The sequence below is a fragment of the Carettochelys insculpta genome, chromosome 3 (genome assembly GCF_033958435.1).
Source record: "Carettochelys insculpta isolate YL-2023 chromosome 3, ASM3395843v1, whole genome shotgun sequence".
Classification (NCBI taxonomy): domain Eukaryota; kingdom Metazoa; phylum Chordata; order Testudines; family Carettochelyidae; genus Carettochelys; species Carettochelys insculpta.
This window is the reverse complement of record NC_134139.1, coordinates 112,529,093-112,547,913: the sequence shown is the minus strand read 5'-3', so window position 1 is coordinate 112,547,913 and position 18,821 is coordinate 112,529,093. Positions and strand designations below refer to the sequence as shown.

General features: G+C 43.1%; 1 protein-coding gene across 2 annotated transcripts in view; it reads left to right on the top strand.

The window, feature by feature from the left end:
- The window catches only part of NCOA7 (nuclear receptor coactivator 7), a 164,866-nt gene that overhangs the window by 19,369 nt on the left and 126,676 nt on the right, over positions 1-18,821 (top strand). For both annotated transcript variants that reach the window (XM_074990611.1, XM_074990609.1), the window contains exon 2: positions 12,718-12,847. In XM_074990611.1, coding sequence (XP_074846712.1) covers positions 12,798-12,847 — 50 coding nt within the window. In that variant the 5' untranslated portion in view covers positions 12,718-12,797. The remainder of the gene's footprint in view (positions 1-12,717; positions 12,848-18,821) is intronic.

Here is an 18,821-nt window from a genome sequence, read left to right as displayed (position 1 = left end):
ATAATTTTTTTCTGGCACATTTGTCTTTCTTTAGGATATCTGATAAAAATAGTTTTTTTTCTTTGCAAAGCTCATGAGGTTTGATTCTTTGTGCATTGTGTTTTGTGTTGCCATGTGTACTTGTGCAACATGAATGTGAAATGCTACCAGAACGAAGTGTTGGTGTTTTACACCAACTTTGCACTGGCATGTGTGCATAAGACACACCAAAAATCCTTACAATTTTGATAGGCTGATGTTGAGAACTACTTTTAACTTCAGTATTATACTACAGCTCAATCTGTATTAATGAATTACCATGTTCTTTTTCCAGTTTATTTCTAGCAGCAATAACTTATTTGTCCTCCTGTGATGGATTGTACTGTGTGAAAATAGTTTGGTGATGTTGGATTGCCAAGGATTAAGGGTACAGGAGACTAAAGCAAGATGCTTTTTTCTCTGACGAATGCCATTTTTACTCATAGCATGAAATTTTTTACATTTTATTCATGTACTCATTTTCTATAGGAAACATAATGATTTGATTTGGGGCTCAATATTACACCCAATTAAATCAGTAGCACTTTTGCTGCTGAGTCCACTGGAAGAAGGATCAAGTCTTTGGATTGGAAACAATGTTCATCTGTTTTGAACTGTCAGTGTCATATTTTTTCATTCTTGTTCTCACTAGCTTGTATAGTGATCCCATGAGATGGAGCTACCATAGAAAATACTTGTCTTCACTTAGAAAGAGAAGTACGTGTGTGATTTTGTTCTGATACTGAGAGAGGTTTATTTTGAACAAAATCCCCAGAGAAATCTTTTCTATGTATTAATTTTAAAGTTGTTTCCCCCCCCCCCCCCGTGTTTTTGAGTTGTATTAAATTGGTGGCTTTCAACCACTTTTCATTTGCTTATCCCCTAAAAAGTTTTGAATTTGTAGCGTGGACCCTTTTGGAATGTTGGATATTGCCTGCACATTGCAGTTTGAAAATCACTGTTCTACGGTAGCAGTGATCTTTTGCAAACTTCCTCGATGTAGTTTATGGACCACAGGTTGAAAACATCTTTATTATATTTTTAAAAATGCTGTATCATTGCAAGAAACACTGCAGGTATGCTGCTTCTACTCTTGTTTGCTCGGACATGTTGCGGTCAAGAGAACAATTTGAGTTAGTAAAGATTAATCTGATGAGCAATGATTGCATGAATAGACCCAATCTCACCGCAATAAGGAAGTGTTCCTGGTGTACTCTAAACTGGCTAATGAGCTGATTGGATCATGACTTTTTGACAATACAAAGACCTTAGTCATATTTGTGTCTTGGAAATTTCTTTAAAATTCATGTGGTAATTATTTCCTTGGTTACATAAATGAGGAGAAAAATCCCCTGGTTTTTCTAAAGGGAGCCTTCTAATAACTTCAGTATTTATTGTTCAAGGCACTTCAGTATAATTTAATAACATGCAAGTCAGGCTAAATTATATGGCTGTGCTGGTGCTTTCTTGTAAGCCTCCACTACCATTTGTATTTGCAGCATTCTGCCAGAAGAAAGAACTAAAGCAGCTGTTTCTTACTCTAGTCTAGGGGTCAGCAACTTTTCTGAGGCAGAGGGCTCAAATTTGACCTTTTGACCTCTATGTACAGTTTGAGTGCTTTTAAAAGTCATTAATAGTCCTACTTACAACAGCTTCATTAATAAATAAATTAAGAGGCAGAGCGTTACCACTGAGGTGGTGGTTGGTAGCATTAGCTGGTCTTTTATTAACCCATAGGCGACATGGCTTTGAGCAAGCTCCTGGCTGCACAGGGGAGGAGGGGCAGGGCTGAGCTCCTACCTGAAGTGCCCATGAAAATCAGCTCTCGTGCCACTCTTGGCACCTGTGCCAGGGGTTGATCACCCCTGCTCTAATCTTTGCTGTCTATGCATTTATGTTGCTTTTTCACTTTGTAGCATTGCAGTGTTGGTTTTATCCTTAGGTTTTTATGATTCCAGGAAATGAAATTCAATTATTGTGATGATCAGTTAGTTAAAGTAAACCTGATTGGTCTGGTCAGTGCTGAATAACAATGAAAACTGGCATTGGCTTTCACTTTGCAAGTATAGTGCTAAAATACCTCCTTATTGCAGTGTTTGAATAAATGGAAGGACAGGTGAAAATTAATATATTTTTAAAGATTTAATAGTATATGTGCTGCAGCCTAATAAACTACAGCATATAAACCTTATTCTCATTTCTATGGCTTGATAACAAATCAGAACTCACACACCCCAAGATTATTGGCTTCACAATAAATCTGTATTGAATAAGCTTTCTCGATCACAATTTTGCAGCTGTGTAGGTGGAGCTACATAGAACCCCAATGGCTTTCCTGTGTTCCACATGGGCACAGAGATCTGCCCTCTTGAAGCAAGTTGCAGGATGAGGTCTCTAATTAATAAAATGGAGTAAATATTTCCACTTTTCTGGCATTGCCCTATCTTGCTTAACTCTTCCTTTTTTCACCCTGATCCACATTTCAGGATCATTCTCAAAGTGCTATATAAATATTTTTTTCCTTAAGAATGGTCCCCCCCGCCCCCACTGCTACTCAATTTTTATAATGTGGAGTGTTTTGTGCTGTTTTCTGGCTGTTTTATTGTCAACACCATTGCTACTGTCACTGTGTCCTTATGTGTCAAGTTGACACTGTAACAAATAAAATCCTGATTGTTTTCATATGTTTCAAATATAGTCCTCTCCAAGGAAGCAGATTCAAACAGAACCAGTAGGACACTCTGGCTGTGTCTACACTAGAGAGTTTTGTTGACAAAACTCACAGAGCATCCACATTACAAATACTTCCTGTAGACAGTAAATCGACAGAATGCAGCACTTTCATTGACAGATTTCTGCACTTCTCGCATGATGCAGAATGCCTTTCCTGACAGAATCTGTTGACACAAATCAAGTGTGGACACTTCAGGGGCCTTCTGTCAACAGATAAGTCCTCCGTGGTGCCAGTCAACTGCCCCTGGGAGACGCCCTGTCCATAGCAATCACAGCTCTGTGCTGCCTGCCTCTAGCCATTACTAAAGCTGCAGGGAGCTCTGGCAACCCTGAGGCAGGAAGCGGAGAGCAGCTTCTGCTCATGCTTCACAGACACTACTGAGATTGCATTGCCATCTGATGTCCAGATGCCAGGAGCCTCAGGGCACTTCAGGGAGCTGCCAGAGGGGTCCTGGGAGGCCCCCACCCCCCGGGGCACAAAACCCTGGGCCCTGTCCTGGCCCAGACCCAAGCTCCAGGCCCTCCTCAGGTTCTGGGCTGAGGAGGTGATACTCTTGTACCTCTCAGCCAAGAGGAGGAAAGTGCCAGCATATACGCTGCTCACCACCACCCTGGTGGCATGGGACCATCCCACCTGGACAATGGAGCAGGTCAAGGCAATGGTTAAGGAGCTGAGGCAGGGGTACACCAGGGCTTACGACGCTGCCAGGATGTTGGGGCAAGACCTGCCCCTACTACCAGGAGCTTCACAACCTCCTGAGGGGAGAGGAGTCCTCCCCACACCTGACAGCCATCATGGACATGACTGAGGAGCCCCCTCCCCAACTGCTGCTGGAGCCAGAGGAGGAGCAGCCTGGGAGCCAGCTGGAGCTGGAGGTGGGCATGGAGCCTGAGGTCAGTGAGGACACACTGATGATCACCCTGGACTTGGGCCCCTCCAGCCATACCACATCCAGGGCATCCCCAGACTTCTTTGAAGGACCTGCTAGTAAATATCCCAGGGCGTGGGGGGCAGGTGCAGAGAGGGGTGCTGAGAGTGTCATCAGGCTAGCTTGTGTGTGACCTTGTGCTGTAGTCCCAGTATGTGCAACCATGTGCAAGGCAGCGTGTTCCACCTAGACCCAGCAGGCAGCCCCTGGGCACAGGCTGGACAAGCCCCAGTGCCCAGTGGGGGGAGTGCCAGCCCCTGCCATGACTGGAAGTGGGCAGCCACATGGGCAACAACATGACCCGAGGTGCACCAAGGAGTGCAGCTCCCAGCATTCAGGTGACAGTCAGCACTCACTCCTACAGACAGCACTGTAAGCCACACGCGTGAGTGGTGGGCCCCAGGGAGGGCCAGCCTGGGCTCGGATCACCCACCACCCATGCAGGGACCCCTGTGTGGCTGGACATCCCTCTTGGCTGCTAGCCCATTGAGTGGGGACTGGGGGGCGCCTTTCAGTGGTCAGCCTGGTTCCTGAGACACCAGCGAGTCCCTGTGCAGCAGAGCCCACCAGGCAGGGCACATATGCCTTTGCTCCTTGGCCTGGATGCAAGGGGCTGGCTGCTGCTCAAGGTGGGTAGAGGACAGGGCTTTAGGGACTGTGGTGCGGGAATGACTCACCATCTCTTTTCCTTGTCTTCCTTATAGCTGCACTTTCTGAGGGCATCACCCCTGCATTCCTCTTTATTGAGGAGGGGTTGCGAAGGGGTGAGGAGGGCATGGAAGGGATTGTGCTGGGGATGGGGTAGGGCTGCAGGCCTGAGGTCCTCACCAAGGGTGCCTTGGGGAGGGTCACTGGGGGCTGTGGAAGAGGCTCACCCCTTGGGCCTCCCAGATCCACGCCATATCCCTATGGCATCTGCCCCTGACCTCGGGAGGAAGGCCTCTCCCTTCTCCTTTACAGTGTTGCAGAGGGCACAGCATGTGGCCACAACTTGGGGGACATTGTGCTCCCCCACATGCAGCTGGGTCAGGAGGCACCTAAAATGTGCCTTGAGGCAGCCGAAGGCACACTCAACCTGGTTCCATGCCCAGTATCGGTGGGTGTTGCACAGTTCCTGGCTTGGGCCCAAGTAAACGGTATATGGCCTCATGAGCCAGGGCATGAGGGGTAGGTTGCATCCCTTACTATGCACAATGGCATGGTTACATCCCCAACTGCCAGCTTCCGGGGGGGATGCGGATGCAAGCCTCCATCCTCTGTTATAGGCTGGAGTTGTGGAACATGCAGGCATGGTGTGCCTGGCCCAATCACCTGACATAAATGTTGAGGAACTATCCCTGGTGGTTGACCAGGGCTTGCAGCACAATGGAGTGGTATCCCTTGTGACTGATGAACCGTGCTGTGCTGCGGTCTGGGGCACAGATGGGAACATAACAGCAACGAAGGGTCCTGTGGCACCTTATAGACTAACAGAAAAAAACAGAAAAGCAGCATCTGATGAAGTGAGCGAAAGCTCATGCTCAAAACTTTTCTGTTAGTCTATAAGGTGCCACAGGACCCTTCGTTGCTGTTACAGATCCAGACTAACACGGCTTCGCTGCCCCTTCCCGTCCCCTGGGATTCCTGGGCACCCACTCTGAATGTGGAAGAACATGGTACCCCTAGGGATGGGATTTCCTCCCCCAATCCCTTGCACTCTGACCCTGCTTCCTGAGGTTCCCCCTTGGGTGGGACACCCCTCTCCTCCCATGCAGGGCCTTCAGGCTGAGAGTGCCTTACTTGCATGATGATGGTCCTGATGATGGACTTTCCTGTGCTGAACTGGTTCCCCATGGAGCAGAAGCTGTCCAGAGTGGTGAGCTTCTATTCAGTGATGGCGATCTGCTTCTCCAGGGGGGTAGCGAGCCGCAGCCGGCTGTCCTGTCTGGAGGGGGTGGGGGGTGAGCCAGGTGCAAAGCTCCAGGAAGTCTCTCGTGTCATTCAGAAGTTCTGGTGCCCCTGCTGGTTGTCCCCATGACCAGATGGTCCCAACAGTCTGAATTGGTGCTCTGCCAGCAGACCTTCCTGGTCACCTGGGGTTGGGGTGAGCTTAGGTAAGCCCCTGCAGCATCGAGGATGTTCTTGACAGGAGTGTTGGGCGCGACCCCCCAGAGGGGGTGGAGGACGGCCAAGAGGAGTTGAACAGCAGCTCAAACAACTGGGAGTGGGTCCAGTGGAAGCTCAGGGGCTGCTCTGGCACGATGGCTACCTGGAAAGCGCAAACTTTCAGAGGAAGCCTGGAAGCCCTGCAGCAGCTATGCTGCCCCTCAATGAGACAGGCAAGCCTCAGCATGGGAAGGGAACGGGTGTCTGGGGTGTGGGTCCCTTTAAGGGCATGCCTGACTGGGACTCCCAGAAGGATTTCTGGCATTGTGACCCTATTTGACAGAGTTCTGGGGCCTGTTCTGTCGAGAAGGCAGCCAGGCAGTCTGGTCGCTCTCTGTCGACAGAGTGATCCATTTCACTGCGTGGACATGATCTGTCGACAGAGGTTTTGTCAGAAGATCTCTTCCAACAGTGAATTCTGTTGACAGATTGCTGTAGTGTAGACCAGACCTCTTCCATTTGAAGTAGTTTTGAGTATATTTTCTTTGTTTAGTAATACAGAGTTGAAGTTCCATGGCTATCTGTGGATACGTACATGCTTCCTTTTCCTGTAATGGCTGGGGCAAATTTAAAATACAGAACCAAGAAAGACAAAATTATGGAAAAGGACACATACAAAACACTTGAAAATGGTTAGGCAGGTAGCATATTTCTGTTGAGATTTACTGTATCAAATACAGGTTAAACCTTTCTAATCTGGCACACTGGGGACCTGACTGGGGCAGAATGAGAGAATTTGCCAAACCAAAGGAAATCAGTGTTGTCTAGCAGAATTACCAACACTTTCACTGCTTACTGGGCTCTTAAAAGACATTTAGGGGTAAATTAGAGCTAAATAACAGCACAGAACACTGAGAGCCAGGACTGGTGGCTGTAAACAAACTTTATGGGGACCACAGGAAACTTGGCCGCTTTATGGTAAGTAAACATCCAGCTAACTAAGATCATGGCAGATGACACATGTTGCCGGACATGAGTGCTGGACTAGAGGCGTTAACTTGTACTGTAGTTTTACTACAGGTTGAACCTCTCTCTAGTCCAGCATTCTCACCTGGCAACATCCGTAATCCAGCCTGATTTTAATTAACCGGATGACCACTTATTGTGGGTGTGGCCAAGTTTCCCGTTGTTTCATAAAGGTAGTTTACAGCCACCAGTCCTGGGTCTCAGTGTTCTGTGCTGTTGCTTAGCTGTAATTTACATCTAAATGTCCTCGAAGAACCCAGTTCGCAGTGAAAGTGTAGGTCGTCTGCTAGACAATATTGACCTCCTGTGGTCTGGCAAAGTCTCTCATTCAGCACTGGTTGGATCCTGAGTGTACAGGGCTAGAGAGGTATAATTTGTATTCCCTTCTGACCCCATGTACTTGCTTTTCTCCACTTGTCTGTCATCATATGTTTGGACTGTAAGCTCTTTGAAGCATGGAATTTCTCCTATTTTTACATGTCTGTGCAATAACTAGTATAGTAGAGCCGTGATTCAGGCCTCCTAACAATAATAGGAAATAATCAAAGGTATCTAACCTGCAGTTAATAACATTTTGGTTATTTTGTGCTGGCAATTCTACTTAAACCTATTGTATTTCCTTTGTTGCAGATATTCTACAGAGAGACAGAGGGTCCTGTGTCTAGTGTGGTAACCTGGGACCTCAGAGACCTGGGTTCAGGCACTTGCTTTGCTGTAGACTTTCTATATGCCCTCTGCAAATCATACACACTACATCTACACTTACTGGAGAAGATCGATTTGCACTGGGTTGATCTTCTGTAGTATCATTTTGCGTATGTTCCAGGGTCATTGTTGACCCTAGAACTCCTCCAGAACCACATGATAGTAAGGAAGCTTGACGGGAGGCGCGCTGCCATTGACCTTCCGCTGTGAAGACAGGCACAGAAGTTGACGACTGCAAAGTCCATTTGTTGGTTCATAATTGGTGTGCCAAAAACTGCATAACAGCCATTGACCTTCAGGGTAAACCGAGATGCAACCTTTAGCGTCAATGTCCCTCTGTGCCTCAACTGTAAATGGAAATAATAGCCCTACCCTACTTCACCAGGATCTTGTCAGGGAACAGGCATAAAGATTGTGATTCATGTATGTATTACGATAATGGGGGATGTGGATGAGAGAAAAGTACAAGGTACTGGATGTCTTAGATTTTCACATTTTCTCTGTGGAGTGTGTCCCTGTGTGTTGACATTTTCCATGTAAGTGACGCTTAAACTTCTTCACAAAGTGACAAGCATCAGATGAAGCACCAGAGAAACTGAAAGTCATATAAAAATACCAGATGTTGTTTCATCCTCATCTTTGTACTAATATTGCTGAATATATCATCAGCAATGTGCACAGCTCAATGAAATAGCACTTGATGCTTCAAGAACTGCTGCAGAGCCAGCTAAAAAGTGATTATAGGCTGTTACACTGTTGAGTACTAAGTAGCCATCTTCAAAGAAAACAAATTACATGGAACACAAAAACAAAATGTTCTTGATGCTTAGTTAACTTCTTTAAAGTCAATTAGTCCCTCCTGATAGCTTAAGAAGTGAAAAGAAGGAAGAAAATAAGCGCCCTGACACTCACTTAAAAGTTTTCAATGAAAAGGGTTAAGTAAGGTTATGAACTTCTGACCAAAACAAAACCAAGCACCCTTGCTCCAACCAGTCTCTGAAGCCCTCCTTTACTCACTCCTCTCCCTCTCCTTTGGTCGCTTTCCCCCACCCTCACTCACTGTCTCATTTTCACAGGGCTGGGGAGTGTCCTCTTCTACATGTCAAAATCCAGACACCTGGTCATCCTAGGGTTATAGGACTACTTGGGTGTTTAGAACATAAGCAAAGAGCAAGAAGGCTAAACACAATTAACTCAAATGTATAGTATAGTTTTAAATGTTTCTGTTGGTATATATTTTATTTGGTATATTGTTCTCATCATGGAGCTTAGCAATAATTCATTCTGAGATCAAGGTGTATGTCGTTCATCTAGATCTTTCCTCTTTAGTAAATGGTGTCTAAAAACCAAAATAAAGCAAAATAAACCTACCATCATTAGCGTCATTAAAGAGAAATTCTCTCCCATCTATTGAGTCCATTTTAGTAGGAAATAATACCAAACCTGAAATAGTTTCTAAAGTAACATCAAGAAGGAACTTGGTGTTAAGTGCACTTTTTAACCTCACGACACACCTTTAAGCTGCATTAGTATTTTGTTCTGGAATTACTCAAATTACTTTCTGAGAAAGTACGCTAAGGTTTAAAACTAAACAAAGCAACGGAAGAAGAGCTTAAACAATGTTAAACGTTAACACGTGGTTTGAACTGGGATGGGAATTTTTAAGGTCATTATAGGGGCTCTTTTGCATACTTGGCTTAATCTAATTCTTGACTCCCCTCCCCCACCTTCTGCCCCTCTACTCTCTGATTTGCTCACCTTGATAATATTTTTCTGATTTGTCAACCATGATTACTATTTTTGGTTCTGTGTGCCTTAAATATTGAGTCTATTGTGGTATGGCTATGGTCTGAAGAAGTGGGTCTGTCCCATGAAAGCTCATCACCTAATAAATTATTCTGTTAGTCTTTAAAGTGCTACTCGACTGCTTTTTTGTTTAAACAATGTAACGTCAGTTATATGTGAACTTTCACAGGTCAGGGGAATTCTTAACAGTGTTTGAGATGAACTCATTAGTTTCTTCTCAGTATATTAAAAGAAAAACAACAAAAAGATTGTTTTCTTCTCCTTTAAGAACATATTGATTTTGCCCTCACTCGACCTCCACCTTATATATTTGTGATAAACGATGTTATATTCCTATTTTCAAGGCAGTCCATTTATCTTGCAGTTTTGTTGTATTTAGTCTCCATTTTTTTTAAAGTTGCCTGAAGGAATAGACTCTGCTTTTTTTGTTTGTATTATATGGAGTTGAAATGGAAAGCACATCGTAGCCTCTAGAATTGCATTCTCATGGGTAACTTTGCGATGTGCACACACTGCACAAACATTTGTTTTTTCTACTGTAGTGTGGTCAAAGTCAGAGAAGAAGCTCCTTCTGCACTTGAAGTTTACTGGTTAGATGTCTCTTGATGTCCAAGTGTTGTACTGTAAATGGAGGCTTGACTCTCGAATATAGCACAAATGTAAAAAAAAAAAAGTGACTATTGTTTCCTTACATTTAAACATATAAGTGTTTAGGACTTGACTCTGGAAACTGTTCAGGGCCTCATAAAGTGGTTGGATGTAAGATGCACCTAATGTTTCAGGAAGCACTCATCTTGCATAACTGGGCCCTGAGTATCTGGGACAAATGGCAGTTTGTGTTTTGCCTCTGCTATTGTCACAGGTATCCCAATGAAGACTTTGTAACATTTTAGTTTGTAGAGCACTTGGTCATGATTCATCTGTATTTTTTAAACAAATCTAAATCTGTCTAATCTATATAATTGAAATGAGAGTTTATGATGATTACTGGTAGCAAAATTCAGTGATGACCACTGTGTAAAATAGCTGTATAGGTAAAGGATTTTAAATTGGAATATGTTCAATTAATCACTGAGGCAATGGTTACACTAGCGAGTTTTGCTGACAAAACCCCAGTTTCGTCAACAAAACTTGTGGAGTGTGTGCACACAAAATGTGTTTTGTCAACAGTTTGTCAACAAAAATTCAGAACTTTTGCCGACAGCATTCTGCCTCTCAGCCGTGAGGCATAACGCTGCTGTAGACAGAAAAGAGCTGTGTGTATGCTTTGGAGGGGGCCTTCACTCGACAGGCAGGGCATCCAGAACAGTGGGCAGCCCTGTCTGCTGTGCTGCCGGGTTCCTGTTTTGTTGAGAGAGCCTCTGGGCTGTCCAGCTGCTCTGTCAACAGAGCAGAGTGCTCTTCTGACCCGCTGTTAGTGTGTGGCTGCACTCTGTCGACAGAAGTTTTGTCAGGAAATCTCTTCCGACAGTGACATCTGTTGACAGAGTGCTGTAGTTTTAACTCTGTAGCCAAAGAGTTTGTCAGAATAGGAAGCATATTTTGACGCAGTTCGTGTTGAGGAAAATGGGGTGATGATGGGAAAATCGGGATGGGAAAATTACACCAAATATGTTGACAGAATATAATATTACAGGTTACCAAATATTTTCTTCTTTGGTATTTCAATTAAGTTGGATTGTTTTGGATGCATATACATTGATAGATACCTGCTGGTTTGAAGAGTATGATTTCAATGCAGAAACAAAGCTGGTTGGAGCAGGTTCTGCTAATGTGTAAATTTTTTGCTACTTACATTGAAATTGTTTGTGTCTCTCCCATTACTGAGGGGAGTCATAGATTCTGCATCTCTTGTTGGAAGATAGGCGTTGGTTAAACCCCTTATTGAGCTGAATGAAGGGGTAACTGGATGACATTCTAAGGCTTGTGTTATTCAGGAAATCAGATGAGACAGATAATCTAATGATTCCTTGTGGCTTTAAAATCTAATCTAGAGTGCAGGAAGGTTATTCCCAATTAAATTATGTCTCCCATCTGTGTGCTTGGGAAAATGAGCACGTGTCCGACAGAATAGCTTCTTGAAAAAAAGAGTTGCTCCAGAGATGGGTTGGATAGGCTTGTGCCAAGCACTTGTGAAAATCCTATCGTAAACATCAGTGTGGTAGTGTTAGACCAGGGCTGAGCAGATGTGGCCTCCTCCATCGGTAATAGCTTAGTGATTTGGAGCACTCACTTTTGATATGGGAGACCCAAACTCACATTTCAAGTTTGGAGCAGGGATTTAAATCCTGGTCTCCTATGTTGCAGGGATGCCCTAACCACCAAGCTGTTGACTGGCTTGTCTTGGGTAGGGGTCTCTGAGAAGTGCCTCCTGATTTGTATAAATAAATATGAATTCAGAATGACTTTTTAGGCTGCCGGATAGGGCTCTCAGCTGGTGGGGAAGGGGAGAACACCTGTATTCCAATCTCTGCTCCCACTAATATTTTGCCCAGCTCTATTGTAGAGGCCATTTGAAATCCCCACGCTCCTGGCCTGCATTATGTAAGAAGCTGTGGTTCTAATGGCTAGTGCCACAAATAAGTATCTAGCTGACACTGATATATTAATCTTCAGTAGTTTAATACTTTGGATGTTACCTTGACTGTTCTTGGGTATATTTTTCATTTCTCATGCATCCCAGAAAAGTTACCAGCTGCTGTTTCTTGTGTCAAGGTGGCTACAATTCATCTGCAAGCAGAGTACCATTTTTATTTGTGATTTTACATACTGGTTTAACGAGGCATGAAAAAACAGTATCTGTTCCGTTACAGAGACTACAGATTGCTTTTTACAGTTTTAAGTTGAATTGTCAGTGGACCTCTACTTAGACTTTCTGCTTTGTTGCTTTTGTCAGCATTTTCTGTATGTGCAATTTAAATTATTATTTCAAATTTTGCTTCGATATTAGAGGACTTTTAGGCACTTTGGAATCATCATGGTCATAACTGGGAAACAAAGAAGGGTGGGCTTTTTTGGTATATAATCCATTTACAAATTCGGAAAGGATAAAATACATATATGCCGTTAAGACTGTGGTGCAGAACTTTCAGTTAATCCTCTGTAGTATGCCACTGTCAATGCTGTCACTGATTTTCATACAAAAATCTCTTCAGATTCCCTCTGATTTAACCTCATAAAACAAGAACAAAAGCAAACAAATCTTAGATATGATTTTTCTTGAGACTTGCCAAACCATATTGACTGTCTTGTGTGTTTAGTACAGTAGGTCTGTATCACGTGACATGTTTTCACTGGTTAAAGTCTACTGCCATATGTCATTGAGCTGTGTACGTAATCTCTGCGTTGCAAATTGCTGCAGACATTACTGACATTTTAATTTATGAACTTCCCTTTTTTTAAATGATAAATACAGGGGACTACACATGGGTATGAGGCACTGTGAAAGAGAGCAGCACGCCCCAAACCTTCACTTGACACGTTTCACAGTATATCATGGAGATTAAGGAGGAGAAAAAGGAGCGGAGACAAGGCTATTTTGCCCGGTAAGTGTGTATTATTATTTTAGTGATGATAAAAACATACCTGTGGAGTTTGCCGTCATTCATGAGCTTGTTTTTCACATCTTAAAATGCACTTAAAATGTAGTACACTTTGAATCCACAGGTGCCTCAGTGGAAAGGAATTTTTCTCTGCATTTCCTCCCTTATTGTTTGAGTAATGATTTGTTGTCCTATTCCTGCTGTCCCTGGATAATGGAAGCAGCATTGCAATACTGGTTATAAATGTAACTTACAGTACAGAACTGTTACTGAACTTAATTGTAAAATGCTCTGAATCTTGCATTAACAACTTGCCTGGTTCCTGTGAACTGGATAATGCTGCAGCAACTGTAAATCTGCAACATAACAGAAGTCTGTTAATTTCAGATTCCTAAAGACAAGTGATTCAGCAATCCATTTTCGTAGGCATGTGAGTAAATTAGGGGAGGTGATCACCCTGATAATTTGAAAGATGAGATCATGGTCTGTGCTACATCTTATAAACTGCTCTAATAGCTAGACTACACTACTATTTGTAAAGTAACAGAGATAGCCGTGTTAGTCCGTACTTCAACAAAACAAAGCAGCAGAACTGTAGCACTTTAAAGACTAACAAAATGATTTATTTGGTGATGAGCTTTCATGGGACAGACCCACTTCTTCAGATCAATTTCATTTCCAATACAGACTGACATTTACAAGTACAGAGGACACACAAAAAAAAAAAAGGCAATAAAAGCTAACAAATCAAATAGGATTGAAGGAAGGAGGTGAGGGGTGGTGGGATGTTAATTGCCCTTTCTGAGATAATTACAAACATCAAAGGAAGGGAGGCAGTCCTTGTAATCTGTTGTTAAATTCTTTTTGTTCCAGGACACAAATTTTCACGTCTTTAACAGAATGGCTCACTGTTGAAGTGTTCTCTGACCGGCTTTTTTGTATTGAGTGTCTTGATGTCTGCTCTGTGTCCATTTATGCTTTGACAAAGGTTTTGCCCAATCTGTCGAATATACATAGTGGCAGGGCATTGTTGGCACATAATGTCTACATCTACACCATCCCAAAACTTCGAAATGGCCATGCAAATGGCCATTTCAAAGTTTACTAATGAAGCGCTGAAATACATATTCAGCACCTCATTAGCATGTCGGCAGTTGCGGCACTTCGAAATTGCCACGGCTCTCAGCTGCACGGCTCGTCCCGACGGGGCTCCTTTTCGAAAGGACCCCGGCAACTTCGAAATCCCCTTATTCTGATCTACTGATAGGAAGAGGATAAGGGGTGGGGGCATGTTAATTGTCCTGTCTGAGATAATTACGAGCATCAAAGGGAAGCAGTCCTTGTAATGTGTGAGGTAGTTGATGTCTCTGTTCATACCACGTGTTAATGTGTCGAATTTGAATATGAACTCTAACTCACAAATCTCTTGCTCTAATCTGTTGTTAATTTTTTTTTAAATTTCTTGCTAAAATCTGTTGTTAAATCAGCAGATAGGAATAAGGGGATTTCAAAGTTGGTGGGGTCCTTTCGAAAAGGACTGCCGCCTGGACGAGCTGCGCGGTGGCGTGCCGCGGCACTTTTGAAGTGCCGTGGCCACCAGCATTCTAATGAGGTGCTGAATATGTATGTCAGCGGTTCATTAGTAAACTTCGAAATGGCCATTTGCATGGCCATTTCGAAGTTTTGGGATAGCCTAGACACAGCCAATGGAATATATAATGTTGCTGGAAGTACACGAGAATGTGCCTTTGATCTTGTAACTAACGTAGCTAGGTCCAATGATGGTATCATCAGACTAAATATGTGGTCAAAGTTGGCAGCCAGGTTTGTTGCAAGGAAAAGTTCCAGGATTAGTGTTACTGTGATTTCTGGTGAGAATCTTTCTCAGGTTAGGAGGTTGTCTATAGGAAAGGACAGGCCTATCACCTAGGGCCTTCTGGAGTGAAGCATCCTGATCCAGAATAGATTGTAGATTTTTAATGATGCATTGCAGAGGTTTGAGTTGGTGGCTGTAGGTGGTGACAAGTGCTGTTTTGTTGTTGATCTTCTTGGACCTATCTTGAAATAGCTGGGTTCTGGGTATTCGTCTGGGTCTTTCAATTTATTATTATTATTTTTTTTAACTTCTCCCAGTGGATAATTTAGTTTTATAAATGCTTGGTAGAGGTCTTGTAGTTTTCAGTCTCTGTCAGTAGGATCTGAGCAGATGCAATTGTATCTAAGGGCTTGGTTGTAAATGATAGATCGTGTGGTGTGAGCAGTCAGTGGGTTTTGAGTACGGGTGGTGTTGATGTGGCCATCAGTGATTTGTACTGTGGTATCCAGGAAATCAAAACAAAAAGCAGTCAAGTAGCGCTTTAAAGACTAGCAAAATAGTTTATTAGGTGAGCTTTCGTGGGACAGACCCACTTCTTCAGACCGTATCCAGACCAGAACAGACTCTTGTGTGGATACACATAAGCCAGTCAGTGAACACTTCAATGGAGGAGGCCAGTCTGTCAAAGACCTGAGAATTTGTGTCCTGGAACAAAAAAAAATTAACAACAGATTAGAGCAAGAGATTTGTGAGTTAGAGTTCATATTCAAATTCGACACATTAACACGTGGTATGAACAGAGACATCAACTACCTCACACATTACAAGGACTGCTTCCCTTTGATGCTCGTAATTATCTCAGACAGGACAATTAACATTCCCCTACCCCTTATCCTCTTCCTTCCATCCTATTTGATTTGTCAGTTTTTATTGCCTTTTTTTTTGTTCTTCTGTACTTATAAATATCAGTCTGTATTGGAAATTAAATTGATCTGAGGAAGTGGGTCCATCCTACAGAAGCTCATCACCAAATAAACCATTTTGTTAGTCTTTAAAGTGCTACATTTCTGCTACTTTATAATATTTGTAAAGACAATGTTGTATTTTTGCTAATTACTTTTATTATTTTGGAACCATGGCATGTGACTTTTTAAGGATATAAGGGTTGCTGGGAAATTCTTTGTTAATAGAATACATATTTTATAAATAATCATTCAAGATGAGCTGCATGGGAGAACAAGTGCCAAAGCTTGGTTGCAAAGAGGTAGCTGTGTTAGTCTGTATCTTCACAAAACAAAACAGCAGTCCTGCAGCACTTTAAAAACTAGCAAAATGATTTATTAGATGATAAGCTTGCATGGGACAGACCCACTGCTTCAGATCTGGAAATTCTGATAAATGAAAACTGAGATGAACTAAGTCTTTTTGAAAAATGCAAGTAGAAGTCTTCACTCTCCTTTCAAACAGCGATACAAAGACACTTAGTGTCACATAACTGGGAAGTATCGGAGGGGTAGCCGTGTTAGTCTGGATCTGTAACAGCAACGAAGGGTCCTGTGGCACCTTATAGACTAACAGAAAAGTTTTGAGCATGAGCTTTTGTGAGCACAGACTCACTTCATCAGATGCTGGTCTTGGAAATCTGCAGGGCCAGGTATAAATAAGCCAGAGCAAGGGTGGGGATAACAAGGTTAGCTCAGTCAGCAAGGGAGAGGCTTACGACCAGCAGTTGGTCTGGAGGTGTGAACACCAAGGGAGGGGAAGCTGCTTCTGTATTTAGCCAGCCATTCGCAGTCTTTGTTTAAGCCAGAGCTGAGGGCGTCGAATTTGCAGATGAATTGTAGCTCAGCAATTTCTCTTTGGAGTCTGGTCCTGAAATTTCTTTGCTGTAGGATAGCTAGTTTTAAGTTTGCTACTGTGTGGCCTGGGAGATTGAAGTGCTTTTTGTATATTGCCATTTCTGATATCTGATTTGTGTGCGTTTATTCTTTTACATAGAGACTGTCCAGTTTGTCCGATGTATATAGCAGAGGGGCATTGCTGGCACATGATGGCATAAATTATATTGGCAGATGTGCAGCTGAATGAACCCACGGTGGTGTGGCTGATCTGGTTAGGTCCTGTAATGGTGTTGCTGGTGTAGATATGTGGGCAGAGCTGGCAACGAGGTTTGTTTAATGGATGGGTCCCTGAGTTAGAGTGACTGTGGTGCGGTGTATAGTTGTGGTTAGGATTTGCTTCAGGTTGGCAGGCTGTCTGTGGGCAAGGACTGGTCTGCCTCCCAAGGCCTGTGAAAGTGGGGGATCCTTGTCCAGGATGGGTTGTAAATCCTTGATGATGCACTGTAGAGGTTTTAGCTGAGGACTGTAGGTGATGGCTAGTGGTGTTCTGTTGGTTTCTCTCTTGGGCTTGTCGCGTAGTAAGAGGCTTCGTGGCACACGTCTGGCTCTGTTGATCTGTTTTTTCACTTCCTCAGGTGGGTATTGCAGTTTCAAGAATGCTTGGTAGAGATCCTGTAGGTGTTTGTCTCTGTCGGAGGGGTTGGAGCAAATGCTTTTCCGAAATTTGGCCTGTCCACATGGCACCTTTTTTTAAAGTGCTGGGAGAGCTCTTCCCTCATGATAAAGAGTGACTACGCTGCCTATAATGTATCACAGTACTATTGTGACATGTGCTGCTGTGTAGCTGTATCCCTTAAGAAGGGAATGAAGGAAGAGACCATGGAATAGTCCAAGTTTTATTTAAAGATATGTTAGCAAAGAGAAGAAGGGAAAAAGTTAGAATGAAGGGTGTTTTGAATTCTGCTGGGACACCATTATAAACAAGGTAGAGAGCGTTTTGATTACTTAATTCCAAAACATACAGTTGTATATTAGAGATTTCATAGCTGATTTTCACTAATTTTTTACCCTGAAAGATATACGCAGTACTAACTTGTTATGCAATAAGCACACAATGACCTTATATTTGACTTTCTGAGAAGGACCTTTATCTGTCTCTACAAAGAAAAGCATTATTTAAAAGATGAACTTGCCCCTCTTATCCTATGTAAACAGAGAACACAATGCAGCTTTTGGTGTACAAGTCTGTACAGTTCTGATAAGAGCTGGGGGTAAGGCAGTCATAATATACACTCATCCCTTGCGATACGAGCACAATTGTTTCCCAACTTTCTGCTCGTAGGCAAAAACTCTTAAGAGGGACATTAAATTACCATTAAAATACATGTAAAAGTCTCTGGTTGGTTCCTAGTGCTCCTAACTGGGCGAAGGAGTGGCAGCAGCTGGTGCTGCTTTTGAAAAGTAAGTGAATGTTGGGTGGGGTGGGCATTGCAGAGGCTTAAAGGCTGGGGATAGTTTGGGGCCATGAGTGGGAGGGAGCGTTAAAACCTGGGGCAGGAGGAAACCCAACATCCATGAGAGACCTCCCCTCCGCTTATGACTGTCTTGATGATGAGAAGGGCTCAATAGGCTGTGCCCTGCATCTGGGAAAAGTGGAGGCAGAGCAAAAGGAATGCAGCGAGCCTCTAAGGCATCTCTTTAACTGCCACAAAGTACAGGACCCACAAGGAGTATCTCAGGACTTTGTCACAAAAGATGAAATAAAAACAAAAACAAAACCTTCCTGATTATTTTCAATAAACAGTGAAGGTCTAAAAGGCCCAAAATGAGCAATTCATATCTAAATAGGAAATTATATGTGATCACAAAAAGTTTGATAACTCTTCCTAGCATACCCCCAGAGAGAGAGAGAAGGTTCAGGAGTGAAACTCAGGAAGACAGTGGTACAAACACACCGATAAAGTGTGAGGAAATAGAGTATATAAAAAGTCTGTGAATGCGCTGTAATGCATGTATCACATTGCAAATCGTTGTGTGTGCACTGTTCTTAAAATAGGGGTTACAAAAAGTATGGTTTGATGTTATGTATAAGGACTGGCTCATGTTCAGATGCCTTGTGGCTCTTGAATTACTGAGTTGTTTAACAAATTAGAAAAAAAATGGCTTTTCTTGCTATTTTGGTTGCCGACTCCTGCACTAGGGAAAAACCAAGATCAATTCTGTTGACCTCCATGAGATTTAAATTCAAGATGAACCTGTTTAAATCTTAGCACTGAGAAGGAACAACTCAATAAACAAACGTTCAGGCTAGGGCTACACT